This window comes from Maniola jurtina, chromosome 24 (genome assembly GCF_905333055.1).
Source record: "Maniola jurtina chromosome 24, ilManJurt1.1, whole genome shotgun sequence".
NCBI classification, from domain to species: domain Eukaryota; kingdom Metazoa; phylum Arthropoda; class Insecta; order Lepidoptera; family Nymphalidae; genus Maniola; species Maniola jurtina.
The window spans coordinates 2,165,997-2,192,040 of NC_060052.1; the positions used below are offsets into that span (position 1 = coordinate 2,165,997).

Below are 26,044 nucleotides of genomic sequence, written 5' to 3' on the forward strand. Positions count from 1 at the left end.
TGCTTGTTGCCGAGTTCGGAATCATACCTTTAAAATCGGTTCATTAATTTAGGAGCTACGATGCCACAGACAGATACACACGTCAAACTTGTAACACCCCTCTTTTTGGGTCGGGGGTTGAAAACCGCTTCCGCTTGTAGGAATTAATCTCTGGAACTACTTAACCGATTTAGAAAATTCTATCACCAGAAGAAAGCTACATTATTCCTGAGTAACATAGGCTAAATTTTATTTTCAAAAAAAATATAGATCCCCGAAAATATATTGTAACTAGAAGATGCCCGCGACTTCGTCCGCGTGGATTTAGGTTTTTAAAGATTCCGTGGGAACTGTTTGATTTTCCGGGATAAAAAGTTGCCTATGTCAATTACAGGTACGCTACCTACCTCGGTACCCATACAAATCGGTTAAGCGGATGGGTTTTTGGAAATCCCGTGGAAACTGTTTGTTTTTCCGGGATAAAAAGTGGCCTATGTCCTTCCCCGGAATGTATCCTAAGTCTGTACAAATTTTCATTAAAATCGGTTCAGCGGTTGAGCCGTGAAAGCGTAGCAGACAGACAGACAGACAGATAGACATACTTTCGCATTTATAATATTAGTATGGATAAGCAGCAGCTACCCTTGCGAAACCGGGGTGGGTCGCTAGTATTATATAAAACTTGTTAAACACGCAATAACAAATAACAACCAGTACTTAAAACGTTATTAAAAACATGTCTTACATGAGAATCAACATCGAACCCCATATAAAAGGCTTAAGTATCTGAATGCCCAAAAAGGCTAAAAGGGGGGCTTTTAATAGGAACTATTAATTACATTTTTATGCACCGCTATCGACGCTCAGTTGGGACTTAAAAGGTTTTAAAGCATTCAATACTTGGGGCAAATACTCACAAATCACTAAAGACATGTTTGATTATGTGAAAAACACTGACCAGTTAGCGAGGGTTCTGTATACGACAGAGATTTAATATATAGGCATCTTTTTATTCAGATACAAGTTAGCCCTTGACTACAATTTCATCGGATGGTAAGTGATGGTGCAGTCTAAGATGGAAGCGGACTGACATGGAAGGGGTATGACAGTTTTTATTAAACCCATACCTACCTATGAATCCATTGGCGGCTCGACTTTGCCGGTAGGAGGTAGGGTAGGACTCAGGTTTTTCACACTAATATTATAAAGGCGAAAGTTTGTATGTGTGTGTGTGTGTGTGTATGTTTGTTACTCCTTCACGCAAAAACAACTTGACGGATTTGGCTGTAATTTGGAATGGAGATAGATAATCCCGGAAATTTTATCCCGGAAAATCAAAGAGTTCCCACGGGATTTCGATAAACCTAAATCCACGCGGGTGAAGTCGCGGGCATCGGCTAGTAATAGGATAAAAAATAGAACATATTATTGTGTAAGTTCAGGGTAACTAATTAAGTTGTCTCCACTCCTTTCAGCCAAATAGGTTCAGTCATCATGATCACCATCATCAAACCATCATCAAACCATCATCAAACCATCATCAAACCATCATCATCATGATAAACCCATCGCCAGCTCACTACCTACTGAGCACAGGTCTCCTCTCCTCAGGTTTAGGCCATAGTCTGCCACATTGGTTGGTGGATTGGCAGACTTCACACAGTTTTGAGAGCATTATGGAGGACTCTCAGACATGCAGGTTTCCTCACAATGCCTGCCTTCACCTCTAAAGTAAGTGATATTTAATTGCTTAAATAATATTTAATTGTGACTGAACGGCTGACTCATTTTTTGCGCAACGGATCAGCTTGGCTGTCCATCGTGGAAATACAGCCAGTATTCTTGGCACCATTCCACGCGGGCATGATTTGTATAGTAATTAGATGAGGTTAGCTTTAAGTTTTATTGGTTAATACGCACATAACTCCGAAAAGTTAGAATTGCGTGCCCGGGATCGAACCCTCGACCTCCCAAATAGGCGGCGGACGTCTTAACCACTAGGCCATCACAGCTAGGTATATCAACCAAACCATAGTCTAAGCCAAAATGGTCTTTTCATTAAGTTCTAACCCTTTTACCTGCGGAACCCGAAAATCAGTAAAACATAAACTGAGAGCACTGATAAAGAAGCAAAAAGGTAAACATTGGACACGTATTGGGCTAAATATAAATGTCTCCGAGACACATTAAGATAACAGCTGGAATGTTAAAAGCTATTTAATATTATGTTCTGTTCAAACTTTATTATGGCGACGACGCGGAGGCGGGGAAAGTTTAGTACAAACACGACGAATTTCGTCTGAAGATGACGAACTTTAGACGAAATTCGTCGCAAGATGGTAGCGATTTTTTTTAAAGAATATTAGCCATACTATCATGACTAATACTCCCCTTTCCCCTCCAATTAAGCGTAAAGCTTGTGCCAGGAGTGGGTACGACAATAGTGCAACACAATAATTTTTAGAAATTCAGTCCGTTCCTCAACCGTTGAGCTATTGAGGCTAATAATTACAGTAACTAACACTTTTGATTGCCCTCAAAAGTGTTAATTACTGCAATTGTTGCAAAAACTGTTAAACCAAAATCTTTTCGTCGCGCAATTTCGTCTTAGACGACGAACTTTAGACGAAATTCGTCACAAGTTTTTAGTGATTGATCCTCCAATTACAAAAACTTTCAAATCAATTTCGACCTCAGCAACAATCATTAAATAAAAAAGTGGAATTTACAAGTTTACATGCATTGTTGTGTGCCAAGTGATGACAGAGTATGACAGTAAAATAACTCAAGAGGGGTGTTATAAGTTTGACATGTGTATCTGTGTATCTGTCTGTGGCATCGTAGCTCCTAAACTAATGAACCGATTTTAATTTAGTTTTTTTTTTGTTTGAAAGGTGGCTTGATCGAGAGTGTTCTTAGCTAAAATCCAAGAAAATCGGTTCTGCCGTTTGAAAGTTATCAGCTCTTTTCTAGTTACTGTAACCTTCACTTGTCGAGGGTGTTATAAATTTTTTATTTACACTTGTTATCCTATTCACTAATCTGTTGCAGAGATTCTTAGTTGTTTTCAGAGGTCGCGTTTCAACTTGTGACCTAAAAACTTCAATATGGCGACTGTATGACGTCATTTTCATATGTGAATTTTTTTAGTTAAAATACTTTATTTTTGGCAGGGAATTGTTTTTAAATTTTTAAGGACGATTCGTTAAACATCCAATACTTTCTCCCTGCCCGCATGCACTTCGTTTTACAAGGCGGGGGTATTTAAATGAAACCGCGATAAACAGCAGGTATTAATGAACGTACAAATGCCTCTCGTATTTCAATAGATTATACACAATATTATGTGCGTCTGTCTGTGTCTAGTCGCGTGATCCCTGATGTAGGGTCATAATGTAGGGGTTAAAAAGGTTATACGGAGCGATTTGCTTCCTGGTTTCTAATCCGAACCGCTAGAATATGAAACGCCCTTCCGGCGTCAGCTTTCCCTTCGACTTTTAATATGGGTACCTTCAAGGCAAGAGTGAATAGGCAACTTCTAGGCAAGCGCGCTCCATCTTAGGCTGCATTATCACTTGCTAGCAGGTCTGATTGCAGCCAAGAGCTAGTCTGTAAAAAAAAAACAAAAAGGTAAGAAGGGTATGAGTACACACACCATACAAACGTTACACTTTAAACTAGCCTACTTGCAAACTAGCCACGGCCGAAGCCTACCAGCAGACCATACCAGGGATTAAGGAATTATAAAATTCCAAATTCTTGCCAGGAGTGGAACCCGGGACTTCTCACTAATAAGACCATCAAGAAGACAGAGACAACGTATTCTATAACTAAGTGTACAACATCCCTTATATAAGGCACGGTGCACATTAAATCCATCCTACACAATCTACAAAAGAGTTGTTACAATTCTACCCATTGTAGTGCGTTTATCAATATCGAATAAATCGCACTCACTTCGCGAAACAGCCCCCTTATCTTTAAGCTTTATTGCAATAAAGTATCAAGACTTTTTTGTTTTTATCTAATACTAGCGGTTGCTTTTGACTTCGCCCGCGTATATTTCGTTGTAGTACTGTATGTAGGTAAGTACCTACTTACCTAGTATTTTTTGTAATAAAAAATTTAAAAAACATGTGTTACAAGCAGGTACTTTTGAATCGTCAAATGCATCTACCACTGGTTCGGAATGCCTTTTCTACCGAGAAGAACCAGTAAGAGACTCGGCGGTTGCTCTTTACAAATATTTGATATACAATACCAATTATAAGTTAGTATGGTGACACGTACAGTGATCCAAAAATTACTATGAGTCATGCTAATCATGACTAATACTCCCCTTTCCCCTCCAATTAAGCGTAAAGTGCTAGGAGTGGGTACAACAATAGTGCAACGGGTGGGGTTTGAACCTTTCGGAATTCAGTCCGCTCCTCAACCGTTGAGCTATCGAGGCTATGTACCTACCTACCTACCTTATACCTATATAACATTAGCTTTTAAATCAAGGCACGGGGATTGGCTACGGCGTGGATTGGCTACGTCGTCCACTACGCACGCACCCTACACCTTGAAGAAAACTGAAGACTTTTTTTGAGAAAAAGCTCCAGCAGTTTTCGCCCGCGCGCTCTGTCTGCGCGGAGGAGAAGCCCGAACCCCGGAGATGCCCGATCTCACCAGCCGGTGATCGATTGGGTGGCGTGACGACCGCTCCCACGCGCCGCTAGAGCCGCGCGAGGATGGACAGCCGTCCATCCACCTCCAAAGGCCCTTCTCAGGGCCGCCACCATCAACGACATGCTCGCGATCCGAGATCACGCGCCGCACCCGCGAGTGCGCTTGACGTTGCAGCCCCGACCGGCTCCGTCACGCGCGACCTCGCGCTGTGCGCCGCGCCTCCGGCCGCGCCCGCACCACGCGCCGCACCCGCATCACGCGCCGCACCCGCGAGTGCGCCCGACGTTGTAGCCCCGTATGGCTCCGTCACGCGCGCTCTCGCGCCGTACGCCGCGCCACCGGCCCCGCACGTCTCGCGCGCCGCACCCGCGCCCGCCGCGTTAACCGCCGCGCCGCGCCCGCTGTCGATGCCCTTGCTCGACGACGACAGTGTGGCGGACAGCGAGACAACGGTCCAGCCTAGACTTCGGCAGGATGACGCCTACTACGCCGCCATCCTGGCCCTGGAAGGCCCAGATCGCCGTGCGCTCCCCAGCCGCAGGCAGCGCACCGACTCGGAGGAGGACGCGCCCGCTGAGGCGAAACGGGTTGCGAAGACCACCCCTCCCTCCCGCTACGAGATGCCCCGACGCACAGCCGAAGCTTCTGGGTCGGACGACACCCGAGCTCCGACGCCGGCCCCACGCTCCTACGCCGACCGCGCGAGAGCAACGCCACCGCCGAAGCCCGCCGCCGCCGCCCCTTCCGGCGGTGCGCCACCGAGCGGCCCAGCCCCGACGAAACAGCGAAAGCTTCGCTACCCGCCACTCATCGTGGAAAATCTGCCCAACTGGACGCACCACATCAAACAGATTAAGCTCCAGTTGGGTAGAAACCCAGCAGCTCGCCCTTATGGAAAGGGTATTAGATTCACGCCTCAGGAAGACCAGGAATTCCGCCTCGTCCAGCGGTACCTCACCGCCCTGGAGAAGACGGAGGGCGTGTCCTGGTTCTCCTACTCACTGCCGGCCGAGAGGAGCCTGAAGGTCGCAATCCGCGGCCTTCCTTTCAACACCGAGCCGGCAGAGATAGAAGACGAACTCCGCCAGCTGGGGTTCGAGCCGGAGTACGTGCGCCAGATCAGGGCGAGGAAGGGCAGACCAGGTTGCCTTTTCTTCGCCATGCTCCGCCGCACCCCACACACGATTCCAGCAGTGTACGAAGTCACCGAGCTGCTCTGCATGGGGGGAGTCCGCATCGAGGCATGGAGAGGGAAGAAGGGTCCCGCTCAGTGCCACAGATGCCAGGGTTTCCGCCATGCCTCAACGCACTGCCACAGGCGCCAGGCCTGTGTGATCTGCTCGCAGGAGCACAGCGCACGGGACTGCCCAAGACCCCGAGAGGACCCGGCGACCTGCGCAAACTGCGGAGGCAGCCACCCCGCAAACCACGTGGGCTGTCCCGTCTTCCGCAAGGAGGCACGGAACAGACGCGCGGGCACTGTCGCGGCTACAGTCCCAAGACCGCCGCCGCGCACCGAGACCACCGGCTCCAGGGTACGGACGCCTGCAAACGACCCGAAGCCACGAGAGGCCACGCAGAGAGCTCCTGCCAGAAAGAGGAGAGGTCGTCGCCGCAGGAAGGCGACATCGCCAACCCGCGCACCCTCGCCGCCGCCTGCGCAGAAGCCCAGACCTGCCGAGGGGATCCCGCCCCAGCCCAAAAGGACCGCCGAACCAAGCGTCGCGGCCATCAAAGCCGTGGCGTTTGAGACTCTTGAAGACGTTTTCCACGCCATTAAAAATGGCGGGGAAGACCCACTCCTGCGCATCCTGGAGGGACTGCGACGACTCGCCGCCTTCACCGGTGAGGCCCAGCCTACCAAGGACGCCAGACAGGAGGAAGAAGAGAACCGCGCCACATAGATGCCTCGGAGCGCGTCCTCCGCACACGTCGACCACCCAGCTGGGCTTCCCACAAGCGGGTTCCACCCGGCTAGGTCGGACCACGACGGCGTGAGGACCGCTCTCAACTCCCTCTTCCTCACTGAGGAGGAAAGCCCGTAGGCCCATGGGCCAACCCAAGGACCCTGGCGTAGTCACGCCAGGCGGAAGATCCCGCATGCAGGAGGCCATTGCCTCGGACGTGCCTCTCCCGCGCCCTTGCGGGCGCGCGAGCTCACATACCGGAAGGCATCAATTGTCTTTTTACCGTCCTGAGAGAGTCGTTAAAATCGGATCTATTGGAGCATCGTTATCGGCGCGAATAAATCGCGTCTACGGAATAAAGTCGTCACGATACGATATCGCGCGTCGCCCACGACACGTCGCCGCGCGCTATTATACGACTAGCCTTTATGTTAAGGCTGGAGACACATTAAGTATAACATACGCGGGTTTATTTTCTGTATTACCGATTAACAAACTGGAAAAGTTTGGTCTTGAATAAACTGAGTCTACGAATTAAGTCGTCACGATTCAATATCGCGCGTCGCCGCGCGCCATATTACGACTAGACTTTATGATAAGGCTGGAGACACATTAATACTAATGTTAATTTGCTGTATTAAGTACTTATTAACGAACTGGAAAAGTTTCGTCTTGAATAAATCGCGTCTATGGAATAAAGTCGTCACGATACGATATCGCGCGTCGCCCACGACACGTCGCCACGCGCTATTATATGACTAGCCTTTATATTAAGGCTGAAGACACATTACCTAATACCTAGGGTAATTTTCTGTATGTAGGTATATTAATAAAGTTAAACAGCACTAAAACCCGACTACTACTGACGAATTGCCGCCATTTTTCTGTCGCTCGGTTTGTTTTAACAATTGTTATACCTATTTATGAACTCAGAATTTTTTCGTCTTTCACATGATATTCCACTCAATACAAAACTTAACAAAACAATAATCACTTTACCGTTTTTGAGTTAAAAATCTTGAATCTTAAGCAAAATTTATTCATCTGGCCTCTCTCGGGGTGAGGTGCAGTACGAGGGAAAGGATGACACGCACAAATAACGTTGTTCCCGTAATCCGCGGCAACAGCACTATTTTAGGTTCCACTCGCCAACGAGTTAGGTATCGCTTCCATGAAGTGGGCTCTTAAGTATCTACATCCTTATTTTTAACCCCCGACCCAAAAGAGGGGTTTATAAGTTTGACGTGTGTATCTGTGTATCTGTCTGTGACATCGTAGCTCCTAAACTAATTAACCGATTTTAATTTAAGTAGTTTTTTTTTGTTTGAAAGGTGGCTTGATTCTCGTGTTCTTAGCTATAATCCAAGAAAATCGGTTCAGCCGTTTGAAAGTTATCAGCTCTTTTCTAGTTACTGTAACCTTCGTCGGGGGTGTTATAAATTTTTATTTTCATTTGTTTGATACAAGTTACTTTCAAAACAATAGCTTTTACGAAAATAAAATTCCCCCAGAGTTCTAAAAGCGACGGAGCGAAATCAAAAGTTATTAACGTCCAATGAGTTAAAAAGTTCACTGACGTCTATAATAAATCATTTTCCTTTTATAGAAGGTAATAGCTGGGCATCTCATCGAGAAATTTTTTCAACGTCTTTCTTCATCAATTTTTACACGAATTGTAAATTGTTTCACGCTATATGTAACAAACAAGTGTAAATTAAAAATTTATAACACCCCCGACAAGTGAAGGTTACAGTAACTAGAAAAGAGCTGATAACTTTCAAACGGCTGAACCGATTTTCTTGGATTATACCTACTTAGCTAAGAACACTCTCGATCAAACCACCTTTCAAACAAGAAAAACTAAATTAAAATCTGTTTATTCGTTTAGGCGCCACGATGCCACAGACAGATACACAGATACACACGTCAAACTTAGGTATAATACCCCTCTTTGGGTCGGGGGTTAAAAAAGGTTCTTTTCTAGATAGAAACATGACCTACTTAGAACCTATGATAGTGTTTTTTTTACCCGACTACGGCAAAGCCGTACGGAAGGGTTATGATTTTAGCAGTCTATGTATGTACATACATAATATGTATGTTTGTGTCCAGATTCTGTGTGTTAAACGTAGCGCCTAAACTACTGGGCCGATTTTGATGAGTGAGGTGTCGAATGTCAATTGATTCGTTGTAAAAGTACGGGTGATATAGGCTATATCTTATTCGAAAATAATTGACCTAACGGATATTACATCAAAAAAAGTAGGGGTCTCCAAAAATTTTTTTTTGCTATTGTATCGATTGGGATGTCAAATGAAAGAGGAGAAAATTCTGAGTTCATTATACCTAAATGTACTTACTACAACATTAAAATATACCAAGCGACAGAAAAACAATTTTACTGTAATATTTCAGCGTTTATTAAGACGATCGCAGTCGTGTTTCAGTTTTCAACTCAATCATGTATTGGATCCCCCCTGAAAAATATTTTAATATTGGATTTCGAATTTGATACTCGGTTTTTTGGGTCAACGTTCAACACCAAATAATAAAATTTCAGGTTTGTACTCGAATGTCATCTACGAGCTGGAGACCCGTAACACGCAGACAGACAGACATAGAGTGACATGTAAGGTCTCGGCACACATATGGGATCGGAAAGGGATCGTCACCGTATCGCCTCGAGCCGTTCAGAATGATTTGTATTAAACTCCCTACTGCAACGCACACTAATCGGAATCGTAACGTAATCGCCTCGCCTCGGAACAGGCTCCGAACTTGCAATTCCCGCGCTTACGGCTCATCGTCCCCGCGCTTACGTCTCTCCGTACCCGAGCTCACATCTCCACATCTCCGCCAGCGGGCGGCGAGGCGTAAGCGCGGTGTCGCCTAGCCGTAGCCGAGTTGACGTACAGGCGCTGCTGATACGCTTTCGTTACGTGCATACGGTAGGTCGACGCCTGGTTGACAGCGCGGCGAAAGGCGTTACGGTTACGATCCCATATGTGTGCCGAGACCTTAATAGGGCTCCGTAACAAACCCTTTGGGTGCGGAACACTGGAAATTAAAAAGAGACAACAAAAGTCCCTTGACTCTACAGTCTACACACGCTATCTCTTTTCTTTTTCCCGTCTTCATTATGTTACGTAAATCGCACACATTTCTACATGTTGGCAATGAATGCGAGACGGAAAAGTGGCACTCAATTGTAAGCTTTATGTTGCAGACTTTTTTTTGTTATCGTTTTAATAATTTCAGCCAATCAGCATCGCCGTTCGTCGACCGCTGACGCCCTCCTTGCCCCCGATTGGTTGGTTGCGTGGAACAGATTGTGCGATGGCGGGAAACGGATTTAAGTTTAGAGCATCTCATTCTTGTGGTTTTAGGCTTGTGAAATTGTCGCTACTCACTCGTATATCGATATCGATACGATAAAAATAACAGCCTCATTATCGAGAGAGACTGTTAATTTCTGATAAAGGTTTTATTAATAAGTACCTTTTTGGTAAGTAATACTTTAATGTAGGTATTATCCGATATTTACCTATTTAAATTGTAAATGTACGTACCAAAATTTGGAACCCAATTTGAATAAATGACTTTGACTATGACTTTGGCTATGCCCTTATTTACACTAACAATGCTCGTTGACGTTTTGAGATAACAGAGATGGTACCAGGTATAGTTAAGTAGGTACCTACCTACCTAAGGAATATGTTAACCCTTTAGTAAACTTTGGGGAATAAATAATTATTGATTATAGAGATAGTCACACTATAAGATTATAAAGACGAAAGTTTGTGTATGTCTGTGCGTGTGTGTAGATGTGGGGGGGGTTAAGTTTAATAAACGATATTGTCTATTGAGTGTGATAGTTAGTTCGAGAGTTGGTAAATTTTGATTCTCACTATCGTACTTCACTCTTGTTTGTGTATGAGTTTGTGTGTGTAGACGTGTGTGCGTGTAATGTGTGTGTGTTTGTGTGTGTGTGTGTGTGTGTGTGTGTGTGTGTGTGTGTGTGTGTGTGTGTGTGTGTGTGTGTGTGTGTGTGTGTGTGTGTGTGTGTGTGTGTGTGTGTGTCACTCATTTACGCAAAAACACTGGCGTTCTAATTACACCCAGTTCTTTATCGATATCGACGTATCGACACCGCCCAACCCTAGACAATCTAATTGAGACAGACCGCGTGAAGTTTACTGAACGATATTGTCTATTGAGTGTGGTAGTTAGTTCGAGAGTTGCTTTTAGATTCTCATTATCGTACCCTAGTCTTAGAAAAAAACTGATAACCTAGTGGTTAAGATGTCAGCCTCCTTATTCGATGATCAAGGTTCGATCCCCGACCATTAACTTTTCGGAGTTATGAGTGATTTAAGCACCGATATTAAAGATACCTACCATGTATCTACCTACTTATCTAAATGTTGTTTTAAGCAATTAAATATCAAGTGCTTTAACGGTAATTAAAACACGTGAAAAAACCCGTATTCTGGAGAGTTTTCCATAATTAGGTTTCCGTACCTCAAAAGGAAAACGGAACTCTAATAGGATCACTTTGTTGTCTGTCTGTCTGTCTGCCTGTCTGTCCGTCGTGCGTCCGTCCGTCCGTCGTTGTTTGTCAAGAAAACCTATAGGGTACTTCCCGTTGACCTAGAATCATGAAATCTGGCAGGTAGGTACTTAGGTCTTATAACATAAGTAAAGGAATAAATCCGAAAACCGTGAACTTGTGGTTACATCATTTAAAAAAATATTTAAATGTGTTTAAATTTTCAAAGTAAGATCACTTTTCCAAGTGGGGTATCATATGAAAGGGTATATATCACCTGTATATTCTAAAACAGATTTTTATCTATTTTCATGCACAATAGTTTTTGATTTTTCGAGCAAAATAATACCTGAGTACGGAACCCTCGGTGCGCGAGTCCGACTCGCACTTGGCCGGTTTTTTAACGCCTAAAAGGAGAATAGTAGATACCTAGATAGGTACCTACCTAGTACCTACCAACTAAATTGGTCTCGAAAGTCATTTATAAGTAGGTACCTAACCCACGAAGTTAATGGCAGCGTAAACACTCGATATTATGCTCATTATTCCTCTAAATACAGCCTAATGGTGCTTATTTCGAATGATAGATGAAGCACAAAATTACCTGCAGCGAGGGTTGGCACAAGTTTACCAAGTATTAATAATATTGAGTCTGTTGGCGGATTATAGCAAAATAATTTTTTACTGTTTCTTGCTATTATTGAGTCGATTTGACTTGGATATAATATTATAGCATAGCTCATAATTCTATAATAATAATGCCCTCCAGCATGATGGACCGATGATATTAAGCGGCTGGCGGGAAGTGGCTGGATGAGGAAGGCTGAGGACCGGGTGTGGTGGCGCTCTTTAGGGAAGGCCTATGTCCAACAGTGGATGTCCACAGGCTGATGACGATGATGATGATGAATGCAGGTATACCTATCTATATGTATATTAAATGAGATAATATTTTTATTGACTTTGTAATATTATAATCACAATATTCAATATAAAAATCCAAATCACTGTAACGAGGCAGGGTGCCCAGAACGCTGGCTGCGTTACCTCGTTGAATGGCTAGACTAATATGCTGACCGAGGTAACTGCTAGACCTCCGGTCACCCGTGGACTCCACAAGACGGAATAACAAGTCCTTAAAAAAGGATCTGGCATAAATTAAATGGTTGCGTGGAGAAAAAAGTATAGATTGATTGACATTACAAGCAAGGCTCAAAAGGGTTATAAACTTAGAACCCGGAGCTGTGTTATTTTAATTTGCCTTTACTTATTGGGACTATAGTGACATCTTGCGTTGAATAGTGGTACCAAAACAATTATCTACTTATCACTAGATGGCGCTGTCGTTCAAACTTGTTTGAAGTTGTAACGTAGTTTTTGCACCGATCGATAGATGGCGCTAAATTTAAAAATATTCATGGAATGTAACTTATTTAATTAATTCTAATTACATTTACATCAAAAATTTACGGCGCCAACAGCCACTTTGAAAGATAATAATTACAAATATTTTTAATAAAGATATATTATATTGCATTAATATAATATTATTACAATATTGAAACAGTCTATTGAAAATTATTGACTCTATTTTGTACGGTTTGGATTCCTAGGTAGGTTCTAGGTACTTGCCTACTTTATTTTCAGCAGTTTTTATTTTTGTTGATTTTTATCAATTAATTCAGTTTAGCGTTATTTTTAGGGTTCCGTACCTCAAAGGGAATAAAAAAAGATGCCGACGAATTGAGACTCTATTCCTTTTTGAAGTCGGTTATAAAAGTTACCCTTATATGCGGAACCCTGCATGATGCGAGTCCGACTAACACTTGACTGGTTTTCTTTAAATTCATAACATTTAAAAAAAACCAGCCAAGTATACGAGTTTGACTCGCGCACCGAGGGTTCCGTACTCGGGTATTTTTTCCGACATTTTGCAGTTTCAAAAACTATTATGCATGAAAATAAATGAAAATCTGTTTTAGAATGTACAGGTAAATCCCTTTCATATGATAGCCCACTTGGTTCAGTTATCTTGCTTTGAGAATTGAAACACATTTTTTTTAATGATGTAACCATAAATTCACGGTTTTCAGATTTATTCCTTTACTTGTGCTATAAGACCTACCTACCTGACAACTTTCATGTTTCTAGGGCAAAGGGAAGTAGGTACCCTAAAGGTTTTCATGACAGACGCGACGCACGGACGGACGGACAGACAGACAGACAGACAGACAACAAAGTAATCATATAAGGGTTCCGTTTTTCCTTTTGAGATACGGAACCCTATTATCTGTCCTCATAGGTAGTCTACTACAAATCTGGGTCAAATCAAATTCAGAAATAAATTCTACAGGGAGGCTTTTGGGTTTGAATTCGTAATAAATGAGTAAAGCAAGTAACTTAATTTATATTTAATATAATTTTTATACAATGCGTTTTTTATGACTAATAGGTAGTAAGTAGGATAAACCATGTTGTCAACATTCACTTTTCGAGTTATAATTTACTTATACAGTAGTTTCTCTATTAATATTATGAAGGTACCTACATGCATAGTAATAAATAATAATAATTTTACAATATTTTAGCATAGTAATTATAATAATATGAGAAATTTATTTTGCTGTAGATACTACTTAACAAAGTAGCTAATTTTATATTGTAGATAACATGTACTCCCAAATAATTTGGTGTTTTTAACTGTCGGTATTTCGACTCAGTTGCATGAGTCGTGGTCTCGACTCCGACTCTACAAAATAACTCTCGACTACAGAGGGGTCTCTCCGTCACTCGCTCCATACAAACGTAGTTCCAATTTCATTTGAATATTAAGCAACCAAAGTCCATGAAATTTTGCAGATATATTCTATAAACTAATATCTATGCCTGTGGTTTTCCAGATTTCCGTTAAAATATTCGGTTTCAAAGTTCCGCGGTCTTAAAAATTCACATACAAATCTTTGAGCCCCTGTAATTTTAAAACTAGATATTTTTAGAAAAATCTAAAACACCACAGTCACAGATATTAGTTTCTAGAATATGTCTGCAAAATTTTATGGACTTTGGTTGCTTAATATTCAAATGAAATCGGAACTACGATTGTATGGGGTAAGTGATGAAGAGAGCCCTGTTAAACCACGAAATAAGCTTAAAATCATAATAGCTAATTTTTTGGAAAGTGCAGACAAAAATCCATAGCATTTCAGTAATCAATTTACCTATTAATATGTAGTTACATAGTATAAAATTTGTAAAATTAAAGCAGCTATTAAGTATATTAGATATTGTACAATCTATCAACAACAGAATTGAGGAATAACGCACTTTTTAAAATTAATAACAGGTAAGTATAATTATAATATATATTATAAGTATAATATGATTATATTACATTTTGTTAACTTACTCCAGCCCGGCTAGCATGGGCAGTGGATAAAAATTATATCCCCGATTATATCCACTGATTTCTATGACATCAGTGGATATAATCGGGGGATATAATTTTTATCTACTGCCCATGTTAGCCGGGCAGTTGCCTAAGTTTATCAATGCATAAAGCCAGCCCAGCTTATGCATTGATTCATAAGAATAAAACACGAAACGTAGAGTTAAGTACCATATTTTTGTATGAATAAGGAAAAATGAACTTAAAATAAAACCTTTACTAAACTAAAGAAATATTTAGGTACTCGATATGCAACTTAATAATCATTATTATAATATTCTTATAATCATTATTATAATATTCTTTCATTAAATGAGATGAGACGAACAAAATGGTATGTACACAGTTGGAGCGAAACCCTTATGAAAGCTTTTAAAATTGTATTGAAATCATGAACTTTGGTACTCAATATTAGCATAGTTTTAGGCCGTTTTGTTTGAAAATGAGTTCCTATTTGTATTCAGTGATCGAAATCATTAATTTTACACTCAATTTTAGTATAGTTTTAGGCCATTTTGTTCAGAAATGAGTTCAGATCTGGATTCTGCCTTTGTATATAATAATTATTTCAGTTTATATAATTTCTTGTTTTGTCTTGGGGTTTTCTTGAATTGTATGCAATAAAGTTTCCTATCTATCTTTCCGTGGTTCAAAAATGTCTGGATTAAAGAAAAAATTTACTTATTTAGTTTATCTAAGTTTTTTTTCATTTCATTATCTGAAGTGTTATTACACCGTTTTTTCGTCAGCTCCTTAAATGTAATGTTCTCTCTGCAGGAATCACATTTTTTTATATTTAGGTAAGTATAGTAATAGGCTTACTATTGATTGTTTTTTGTGTAATACAAAAAAAAGGATAAAATTAAACGCGTATTAATTAAATTAGTTTTTTTCTTATATAATAATAATTAATATTTTATTTTAATAGTGAACTTTTGCCTACTTACATTATAAAATACCTTAATAGTTAACTATAAAATCTCATATTTGGTAATTTGGCCCTGTTTATAGACTTTTTGGTTTTATTTATTGGAACGCATCATACAGAGGGTCCTGAGTTCGATCCGTCTTGTATCGTTTCGGTTGCTCAATGTCATCGTCTATAGGATTATAGTCGCACGGGGTTAGTAACTGAAATAGAAAAAAATATAGTATAAATAATTTATAGTCTTCCAATCCTAGATCTAATTAGTTTTTTTATGAGAGACTAGAGAATGCCCGCGACTTCGTCCGCATGGATTTAGGTTTTTAAGGATCCCGTGGGAACTGTTTAATTTTCCGGGACAAAAAGTTGCCTATGTCAATTACATAGACGCAAGCTACCTCGGTACCTACTAAATTTCATACTTTATCGGTTAAGCGGATGGGTTATTAGGAATCCCGTGGGAACTCTTCGATTTTCCGGGATAAAAAGTAGCCTATATGCTAATCCAGGATATTATCTATCTCCATTTTGAATTTCAGCCAAATCCGTTCAGTGGTTTTTGCGTGAAGGAGTAACAAACATACACACACACACACACACACACACATACAAACTTTCTCCTTTATAATATTATTAGTGTGATAGTGTGATAGTGTGATCTCCATTTTGAATTTCAGCCAAATCCGTTCAGTGGTTTTTGCGTAGAGGAGTAACAAACATACACACACACATACACATACACACATACACACTTTCATTAGTGTGATTTAGTAAACGTGCGTAGAATATAGAATAATAATAACAATTTACTTAAACGTTTGCTTAAAACTACTTTTTTACCCTTTCAGTTAACGGTTTTCCTTGCAGCAAATACTTGAGTTTGTTCATCTGACACGGCGAGAGAATCTTCTCCAAGCTGACGTCATCTCGCTTGTGTCCGTCCCGCTTCCCGTTCGTCCAACCCCGCGAGTATTGGAACGTTTGTGACGTCACGGACGCCATTGCGACGAAGACGAGCAGAACGGTGAGGTTCGTTAACATCCTTGTATGGAACCTGGAGAGAAAAGGGATTCATCATTTTCATTATCCATACTTAATACTTAATACTTACTTAATAATATTATAAATGCGAAAGTGTGTCTGTCTGTCTGTCTTTCTGTCTGTCTATCTGTCTGCTACGTTTTCACGGGCCAACCACTGAACCGATTTTAATGAAATTTAGTACAGACTTGGGATACAACCCGGGGAAGGACATAGGCTTTTTATCCTGGAAAATTGAAGAGTTCCTACGGGATTCAAAAAAAAAAAACGAACTCCACGCGGGTGAAGCCGCGGGCATCCTCTAGTCTGGTATATAATAGAAGCAGACGTTACTTTGCGGAAGTTCATTATACAAGTCATAATCAACCCATTGCCGGCCCACTACTGAGCACGGGTCTCGTCTCAGAGTGAGAAGGGTTTTAGGCTGCCACGCTGGTCCAACGTGGATTGGCAGACTTCACACACCTTTAAGTACATGGAGAACTCTCAGGCAACTAGCAATTAATAACCATTATGGATACAGTATGGAGTATGGTTAGATTAGAACCATTACAGCAACTTATGATTTTTTTGAAAAAAAAAATAATATGGCGGCTGTATGCACCGTTTTCAAATGTGAAAACTAGTTTGTTTGGCAGGGATTCTTTACCCGACTGCGGCAAAGCCAAAAGGAAGGGTTATGATTTTAGCAGTCTATCTATGTATTTGGATAATAGATTTGCTACTGTTCTGTGTAGCTTTACTTCGAAAATAGTAGGTACTAGCTGTGCCCGCGACTTCGTTCGCGTGGAATCAGCGCGCTTTATATAGCCACGGACGCTCAGGCGCGAGGCGTGTAGTACGTACTCTGTAAGTACGTTAAAAATGTTCGCCGTGATTCTTTAAATTGACATAACTTTTTTATTTATGAACCGATTGACATGAAATACACACTAAATGTTAAGAGAAGCTTACTACAATATATTAGTGAAAACCGTATCTGAATCGAATAAGCCGTTTCTGATATTAGCGTGCACAAACACACAGAAAAACAGACAAACAGACAAAAAAAATTAATTACAATTTCGGGTTCGGCATCGATATAATAACAACCCCTGCTACTTTTTTTTTATATTCCATTGTACAGACACCACTTTTCTACAATTTTATTATATGTATATAGATAAGTTGGTTATAAGATAAAAAAGCATTAAAATAGTGGCAAGCCTACATTTATGTTTACTTTTATTTAGGCGTATAAAGTGCTGTTGTCGTTTGTACCTCATAAAATACTTATTTGTGTAAATATTTTTAATGTAAACTGCTGTGTTAGCACAATGATATTGAAATGTTGCTATAATTCTTAGGGTTACGTACCTCAAAAGGAAAAACGGAACCCTTATAGGATCACTTTGTTGTCTGTCTGTCTGTCGGTCGAACGGTGAAGGAATGATGTACCTATGAGAGTAATTTTAGTCGAGTTGTACGTGTGCAGAAGGATTTAGAAACACGCCGCATTATCCAAGAAACCCACCATCAGCCAGCAACACAAGTGGAAGGGGTTGCCACCCGCAGCAATGAGAATAAGGGCAGAGAGTGATGGCAACGACCGTAAAGAACAAAATCACAGACACCTGTAATCATCGGTGAAAAAGAAAAACAAGAGGGTAGGTAAAATCGAGCTGTAAAGAAAAGAGAGAAAAGTATCTAATTTGTAGTTGTCCTGTTATTCGAGTAGGTACACATTTTGCTCTCCCCTTTCCGTTTGTCCTGTAATTAGCACGGGCTCTCAATTGATTTCTTTCACCCGAAATAACTGGTAAGTATTAAAGGAATACAAAGAAAGAAAAAACGTTTATTTTTCAAACTTGTGCCGCAATTATTGGGGCCGATTCTGTTGCCTTTCTCTTAACTAAAAGAGTATCTGCATCTTTAATATTGCTAAAAAAGGATGGAACATGAATTTTACATTTAATGACTTCAAATTTTAGAGCACGCTACAAAAAACAATGGGTTCGCGACTCCCATCAATCTCTCATCCAATTCCATAGCACACATCCCCCCATATAAAAAAACATAGCTTCGTTAAATCCGTTTCCACCAATAGTAAGATAGATAGATAGATAGATAAAAGTCTTTACTGCACACAAAAACACATGTAAAGGAACACAACACCGAAAGAAGAAAACAGAAAAAATAATTGTGTGCAAAGGCGGCATTATTGCTAAGAATATTCTACTTATTGATATTTAAGCTATGTGAAGCAATGAAAGGATTGGTGTATATCATATCCCACATATCCATAGCAACGGAGCATAGCACATCTCTGGTAAAAAGGCAGCCTTATCTACAATTTATTTATTTATTCATATACAAGTTAGCCCTTGACTGCAATTTCACCTGGTGGTAAGTGATGGTGCAGTCTAAAATGGAAGCGGGCTAATCTGGCAGGGTATGGCAGTTTTTATTAAACCCATACCCCTTTGGACCCCAAACGCTAAATCGCTTGGTGGCACGGCTTTGCCGGTAGGGTGGTAACTAGCCACGGCCGAAGCCTCCCACCAGACAAATAAGCAGAAACATTACAAGACCTCCCACCATACAAATAGGTAAGCAGAAACATTACAAGTCTCTATATATAAACCATAAACCATATCTATTCCGATTGGAAACAAATCGTCTGTACAAAGCACTAACAATATCCTTAGACGATCCTTTAGGAAGTATCATGTGACAGATCGTTACGTTATTGAGAAATGATATGATAACAAAGGATAAAAGACAAAAGTCATACATGTAGATATGGATCGAATGACCCCATGCAATACGTAAAGTAATGGCTGTTATAATAATGTTGATAAATTCTTTGGCACAGTGATGTGAGATTTTGGCGTGTAACCGAAAGATTCCGGGTTCGATTCCCGTCTTTTTTAGGGTTCTGTACTTCAAAAGGAAAAAGGAACTCTCATAGGATCACTTCAATGTCTGTCTGTCCGTCTATCTATCCGTCTGTCTGTCCGTCTATCGTGTCTGTCAAGGAAACCTATAGGATACTTCCCGTTGACCTAGAATCATGAAACTTGGCAGGTAGGTAGGTCTTAAAGCACAAGTAAAGGAAAAAGTCCGAAAACCATGAATTTGTGGTTATATCACACAGAAAAATTAAAATGTCTTCATGAAGAAACCTTTAGTAATTTCAACTTTCAAAGTAAGATTAATATACCAAAGGGAATTTTCATATGAAAGGACTTTATCGGTACAATCTAAAACAGATTTTTATTTACTTTTACGAATAAAAGTTTTTGATTTATCGTGCAAAATGTCAGAAAAAATATCCGAGTACGGAACCCTCGGTGCGCGAGTCTGACTCGCACTTGGCCGGTTTTTTTACCCTTTGGTACCTTAAAAATTGTGTTATACATTTATATTTTGTGACTAAAATAAATTGAATTGAAAATTGAATTGAATGACTTTTGCCCCTACTACTATAAGGCCCATCGATTTCTCAATAACTTGACACAATATTAAGTAGGTAAGTAGGTATATAGAATTTATGGTGTGCAAATATTATTGTTAGTAGGTGTTTGAAAGGGTAATTGAATTCTGAACGGAAAGTGTATGAAAATCGGTCAAATGCGAGTCGGACTCTCACACGAAGGGTTCCGTACCATTGTACGCCGCCCTTAGTCGCTTGTACTGGTGGATGCAAATCTAGCTTTGTTGCTGACTGTACAAGCTATTTTAGATATCCATACTAATATTTTTATACAACTAAATTTAATAATAATAGGTGCATAATTTTATTCTTTACTAGCTGATGCCCGCAGCTTCGCCCGCGTGGATTTAGGGTCTGAAATCCCGTGGGAAAGTTGTCACAAAGTTCCTCTATCGATTAAAAAAAAAAAATACGCAAATCGGTTCAGAAATCTCGGAGATTTCGGTGTACATAGGTAGAAAAACACAACTCCCTTTTTGAAAGTCGGTTAAAAAAGTAGCCTATTTTACTCCCTGATCAATCCTCTACTTGTCTGTGAAAACCCCGTCAAAATCGGTCCAGCCGTTCCGAAGATTAGCCTTTTCAAACAGACAGACAGACAGACAGACAGACAGACAGACAGACAAAAATTTTAAAAACGTGTGATTCAGTGTTGGTATCGTTCAAATAACCATTTGAGCTTAATATGAGGTAGTTATTTCGAAATTACAGACAGACACTCCAATTTTATTTATTAGTATAGATAATTTTATTCTTTACTAGCTGATGCCCGCAGCTTCGCCCGCGTGGATTTAGGGTCTGAAATCCCGTGGGAAAGTTGTCACAAAGTTCCTCTATCGATTAAAAAAAAAATTACGCACATCGGTTCAGAAATCTCGGAGATTTCGGTGTACATAGGAAGAAAAACACAACTCCCTTTTTGAAAGTCGGTTAAAAAAGTAGCCTATTTTACTCCCTGATCAATCCTCTACTTGTCTGTGAAAACCCCGTCAAAATCGGTCCAGCCGTTCCGAAGATTAGCCTTTTCAAACAGACAGACAGACAGACAGACAGACAGACAAAAATTTTAAAAACGTGTGATTCAGTGTTGGTATCGTTCAAATAACCATTTGAGCTTAATATGAGGTAGTTATTTCGAAATTACAGACAGACACTCCAATTTTATTTATTAGTATAGATAATCCTTTACAATCCTTTATAATGAGTTATTTGCCCGTTTTTGACTTTATTTATTGTTTCGATATACTATGTGTTTAAATATTTTGTTGGATAATAATGAAATAATTTAAGAATGATGTAATATATAAATATGTAGTAACATATACATAATATAATATAATTATAACATATTATAGATAACATATAAAACTAGTCTGTATAATAATGTAAAAAAAGCACCTATACTTAGAAAATAATTGTAATAATTTGGGAAAATAAATGGCTTATTATTATTATTATACTAATATTTTAAATGCGAAAGTGTGTCTGTCTGTCTGCTACCTTTTCACGGCCCAACAGTTTAACCGATTCTGACGAAATTAGGTACAGGGTTAGCTTATATTCCAGGGACGGACATAGGCTGCTTTTTATCCCGGAAAATCAAAAAGTTCCCAATGAATTCCTAAAAAACCATCCGCTTAACCGATTTGTATGAAATTCGGTACCGAGGTAGCTTGCGTCCCTGTAATTGACATAGGCATTTTATCCCGGAAAATCAAACAGTTCCCACGGGATCTTTAAAAACCTAAATCCACGCGGACGAAGTCGCGGGCATCCTCTAGTTTTAAATAAAATTTAATTTGTTTGGCGGAAATTTATAGCGAATTTCAAGTCTCCATCATGTTCCGTAAGATACAGCTTGCTGACAGACAAACGGACACGAGAGACTTAGTAATAGGATCCCGTTGGCACTCTTCGGTTACGGAACCCTATAATCAGTAAACATTTTTCCTGGCTAATTAGAGGTTCCAAGTTCTATTACCACTTTTTAGAGTTCCGTACGTCTCAATAAAAAAACGGAACCTATAAAACTTTCGTGCGTCTGTCTGTATGTCCGTCTGTCACAGTCAATATGCTTCGTATCTGCTGCACTGATTCCCTTGAGGCACGTGAATTTCTGTAACTCAAATACGGATACCCGAATTTTGAAAATAAGTAGGGGTGTTTTTTGGGGGCAAAATCATGTGACATCTATAGTCTATACTAATAAATAATCTATACTAATAAATAAAATTGGAGTGTCTGTCTGTAATTTCGAAATAACTACCTCATATTAAGCTCATATGGTTATTTGAACGATACCAACACTGAATCACACGTTTTTAAAATTTTTGTCTGTCTGTCTGTCTGTCTGTTTGAAAAGGCTAATCTTTGGAACGGCTGAACCGATTTTGACGGGATTTTTACAGACAAGTAAAGGATTGACCAGGGTGTAACATAGGCTACTTTTTTAACCGACTTTCAAAAAGGGAGTTGTGTTTTTCTACCTATGTACACCGAAATCTCCAAGATTTCTGAACCGATTTGCGTAATTTTTTTTTTATCGATAGAGGAACTTTGTGACATTGGTTCATAAAAAAATTGGATTCCAACTCCTCAATCCTGATGCTGCAGAGGATCACACCATCAATACTGATGGGATTAAGAAACTGTAGGTTATAAATTCGGGACGGGCTATTACGGATAGGCTACTTTTGTCCTGGGAAATCAAAAGTTCCCACGGCATTACAGACCCTAAATCCACGCGGGCGAAGCTGCGGGCATCAGCTAGTAATAAATACAATTGAAATGTCTTTCTATGTGAACGGGCTAATCTTCGGAATGGCTGAACCTATTTTGAGGAAACTTTCACAGACAACTAGAGGATTAACCAAGGAGTAACATAGGCTACTTTTTTAACCGACTTAAAAAAATGGAGGAGTTGTGTTTTTCTACCTATGTAGGTACACTGATATCTCCGAGATTTCTGAACCGATTTGCGTATTTTTTTTTAATCGATAGAGGAACTTTGCGACATTGTTCCATAAAAATTTGGATTCCAGCTCCTCAATCCTGATGCTGCAGGGGATCTGACCAATCCACGCGGGCGAAGCTGCGGGCATTATCTAGTATTAAGTATAGATGAAAAAGTTACCTTTGGATGATTTTACAATTTTCACCACTTGCCACAAACTAAACTTCGAAAATAATATGCAGAAGTGAATATTCAAACAGTTTGATATTCGCTCCGATCTGTCGGTCGGTTATCGGTTGACTACACTTGATCATTTCTAACTTACCCCTTTTATACAGATCCGGTCGTTCTACATTGGTCGCAAGTTTACACCCACATGAAAATTGTAGTAAAATCAAAGATAATACATCATAAAACTCCAGATAAGCAAGGCTGACCCATTCAGAGTTTCATTAAAACTAAATGACTTGAATTAAGCCAAATATATTTAAACTTAAAAATAATTCAATTTATTACACAATAATATAATGAAGGAATATAATAATTAAAAAATAGAGTAATTTTTACGGGTTTTTTGTTAAATGTAAAAAAATTGAAAAATATTTGTCGTTCACGCTTTGTGAGTTGTGACGTCATTAGCGCCTTCTCTAGGTACAGCGTGAGTCGTGACGTTAGTAAACGTGATGTTAAAAATAAATAAATATTGTAGAGGCATGCAGCCTCTTTTAAGACTGGCAGCTGTGAAGAAAACAACACACTTTGCAGCTGTCACTTAGAGAACCCAATTTGGATACGGAACGATTCAACCAATTCACTTCAGATCATCAAGACCGAAACACCTCGGTCTAGCATCAAGCTCCGGCCCTCGTTTTTCTACCACAGTTTTAATTGTAACCAAGGCACATATTGTAAATACAGCCCAAGTAATACAAGTGATAATATGTAGCGTATGTAGTGATAAATATGGGTTACAATATCATGATTTTTATGTTGTTGTATTTGTTATTTACTCATTCTTAGTTTGTTTATATTTGATGTGATTTGCACAAGTCGAATAAATTAGTTTTCTTTGTTTCTTTCTTTATACTACCATTGTAGAGGATCCACAACGCAGTTTCGCATTGTGCCAATTCACACCGAGTTACTCTTCCCGTTTCTCGGGAACCAGGAACTTGAGCCCGGTGACACCGAGTAAGATTACAGCAAGAAAATTAACCCTAATTATCACTGTTACTGAAACAATTAGCCCTAATGTCACCTACCGAGATAAAACCGAGCCCTAGTGTCGCCTACTTTTCTACGCCCACCGCAAACGAAGACATGGGAGAAATGGAGACATTATGCTCACCTTGTCCCGCACTAGGAATCTGGTGTAAACCTGTGCCGGTTCAACGTCGGGACGTCTTAGTCGCATACGATACCCGGGATCCTGAGACGCCTCATACCTGACCGCTGGGTTTTGAGTGGGTATGCTGTAGTATGCTGTACCATTGCCAGTGAGTTCCAAATACCCGCTTTAGCGCGGGATTTTACCAACGGAAAAAAACCGGCCAAGTGCGAGTCAGGCTCGCGCACTGAGGATTTCGTACTCGGGTATTTTTTCGACATTTTGCACGATAAAACAAAAACTATCATGCATAAAAATAAATAAAAATCTGTTTTAGAGTGTACAGGTAAAGCCCTTTCATATGATATCCCACTTGGTATAGTTATCTTACTTTGAAAATTTAAACAATTTTTTTTAATGATGTAACCACAAATTCACGGTTTTCAGATTTATTCCTTTACTTGTGCTATAGGACCTACCTACCTGCTAAATTTCATGATTCTAGATCAACGGGAAGTACCCTATAGGTTTTCTAGACAGACACGACGGACGGACGGACGGACGGACGGACAGACAGACAGACAACATAGTGATCCTATAAGGGTTCCGTTTTTCCTTTTGAGGTACGGAGCCCTAAAAAGATAATAACGTGACAACTCCTTAAACAATTTTGACTGAAAAGTTATTACCGAAGAGTGGCAACGGAACCCTACGAGTGCGGAACGGAACGGAACTAAGCCTCCGTCTGTTCGCCCTTCTGTCTCTCGGTCAGCGGGATGTCTCTCTCGAACCGTTAATAAAGTTGAAAGTGTGTTAGGGTTAGGTTGGTAGAGAATGAAAATTAAAAAATATTAAAAACTAGAGGATGCCCGCGTCTTCGTCCGCGTGGATTTAGGTTTTGAAAGATCCCGTGGGAACTGTTTGATTTTCCGGGATAAAATGCCTTTGTCAATAACAGGGATGCAAGCTACCTCGGTACCAAATTTCATACAAATCGGGTAAACGGATGGGTTTTTAGGAATCCCTTGGGAACTCTTTGATTGACAGACAGACAGAGAGACAGACACACTTTCGCATTTATAATATTAGTATGGTAGTAGTAGTAAAATCTAAATCCACGCGAATAATCTCGCGGGCAGCCGCTTATTTATTTATTACTAGCTGATGCCCGCAGCTTCGCCCGCGTGGATTGGTCAGATTCCCTGCAGCATCAGGATTGAGGAGTTGGACTCCAAATTTTTTATGAAACAATGTCGCAAAGTTCCTCTATCGATTAAAAAAGAAATGACGCAAATCGGTTCAGAAATCTCGGAGATTTCGGTGTACATAGGTAGAAAAACACAACACCCTTTTTAAAAGTCGGTTAAAAAAGTAGCCTATTTTACGCCCTGGTCAATCCTCTACTTGCCTGTGAAAGTCCCGTCAAAATCGGTTCAGCCGTTCCAAAGATTAGCCTTTTCAAACAGACAGACAGACAGACAGACAGACAGACAGACAGACAGACAGACAGACAGACAGACAGACAGACAGACAAAAATTTTAAAAACGTGTGATTCAGTTATGGTATCGTTCAAATAACCATATGAGCTTAATATGAGGTAGTTATTTCGAAATTACAGACAGACACTCCAATTTTATTTATTAGTATAGATAATTATAATCACTGGTTAGCAATCACGGTGAAACTAGACCATACGTTAATTTTCACGCTACATTTCGACGGAACACTTCTAATATTATGAAAAGACCAACTATCTCTGCATTGTGGA

At 40.2% G+C, this 26,044-nt stretch overlaps 1 protein-coding gene across 1 annotated transcript; it reads right to left on the reverse strand.

The window, feature by feature from the left end:
- Positions 1–15,434: 15,434 nt before the first annotated feature.
- Positions 15,435–23,244, reverse strand: LOC123877627 (pro-corazonin-like). Its single transcript, XM_045924452.1, has 3 exons — positions 23,129–23,244; positions 16,320–16,533; positions 15,435–15,685 (listed from the first exon to the last, which is right to left on the reverse strand). Exons 2-3 carry the CDS (start codon positions 16,518–16,520, stop codon positions 15,581–15,583), a joined length of 306 nt encoding a protein of 101 aa, XP_045780408.1. The 5' UTR covers positions 16,521–16,533; positions 23,129–23,244; the 3' UTR covers positions 15,435–15,580.
- Between the last annotated feature and the right edge of the window lie 2,800 nt (positions 23,245–26,044).

Excerpts from the sequence above, each read along its gene's own strand:
- LOC123877627 (XM_045924452.1), bottom strand. The coding sequence starts at position 16,520 with ATGTTAACGAACCTCACCGTTCTGCTCGTCTTCGTCGCAATGGCGTCC. Across the intron at positions 15,686-16,319 it reads GAAAACCGTTAACTGAAAGG|TTACTAACCCCGTGCGACTA; the intron begins GTAAAAAAGTAG and ends TTTCTATTTCAG.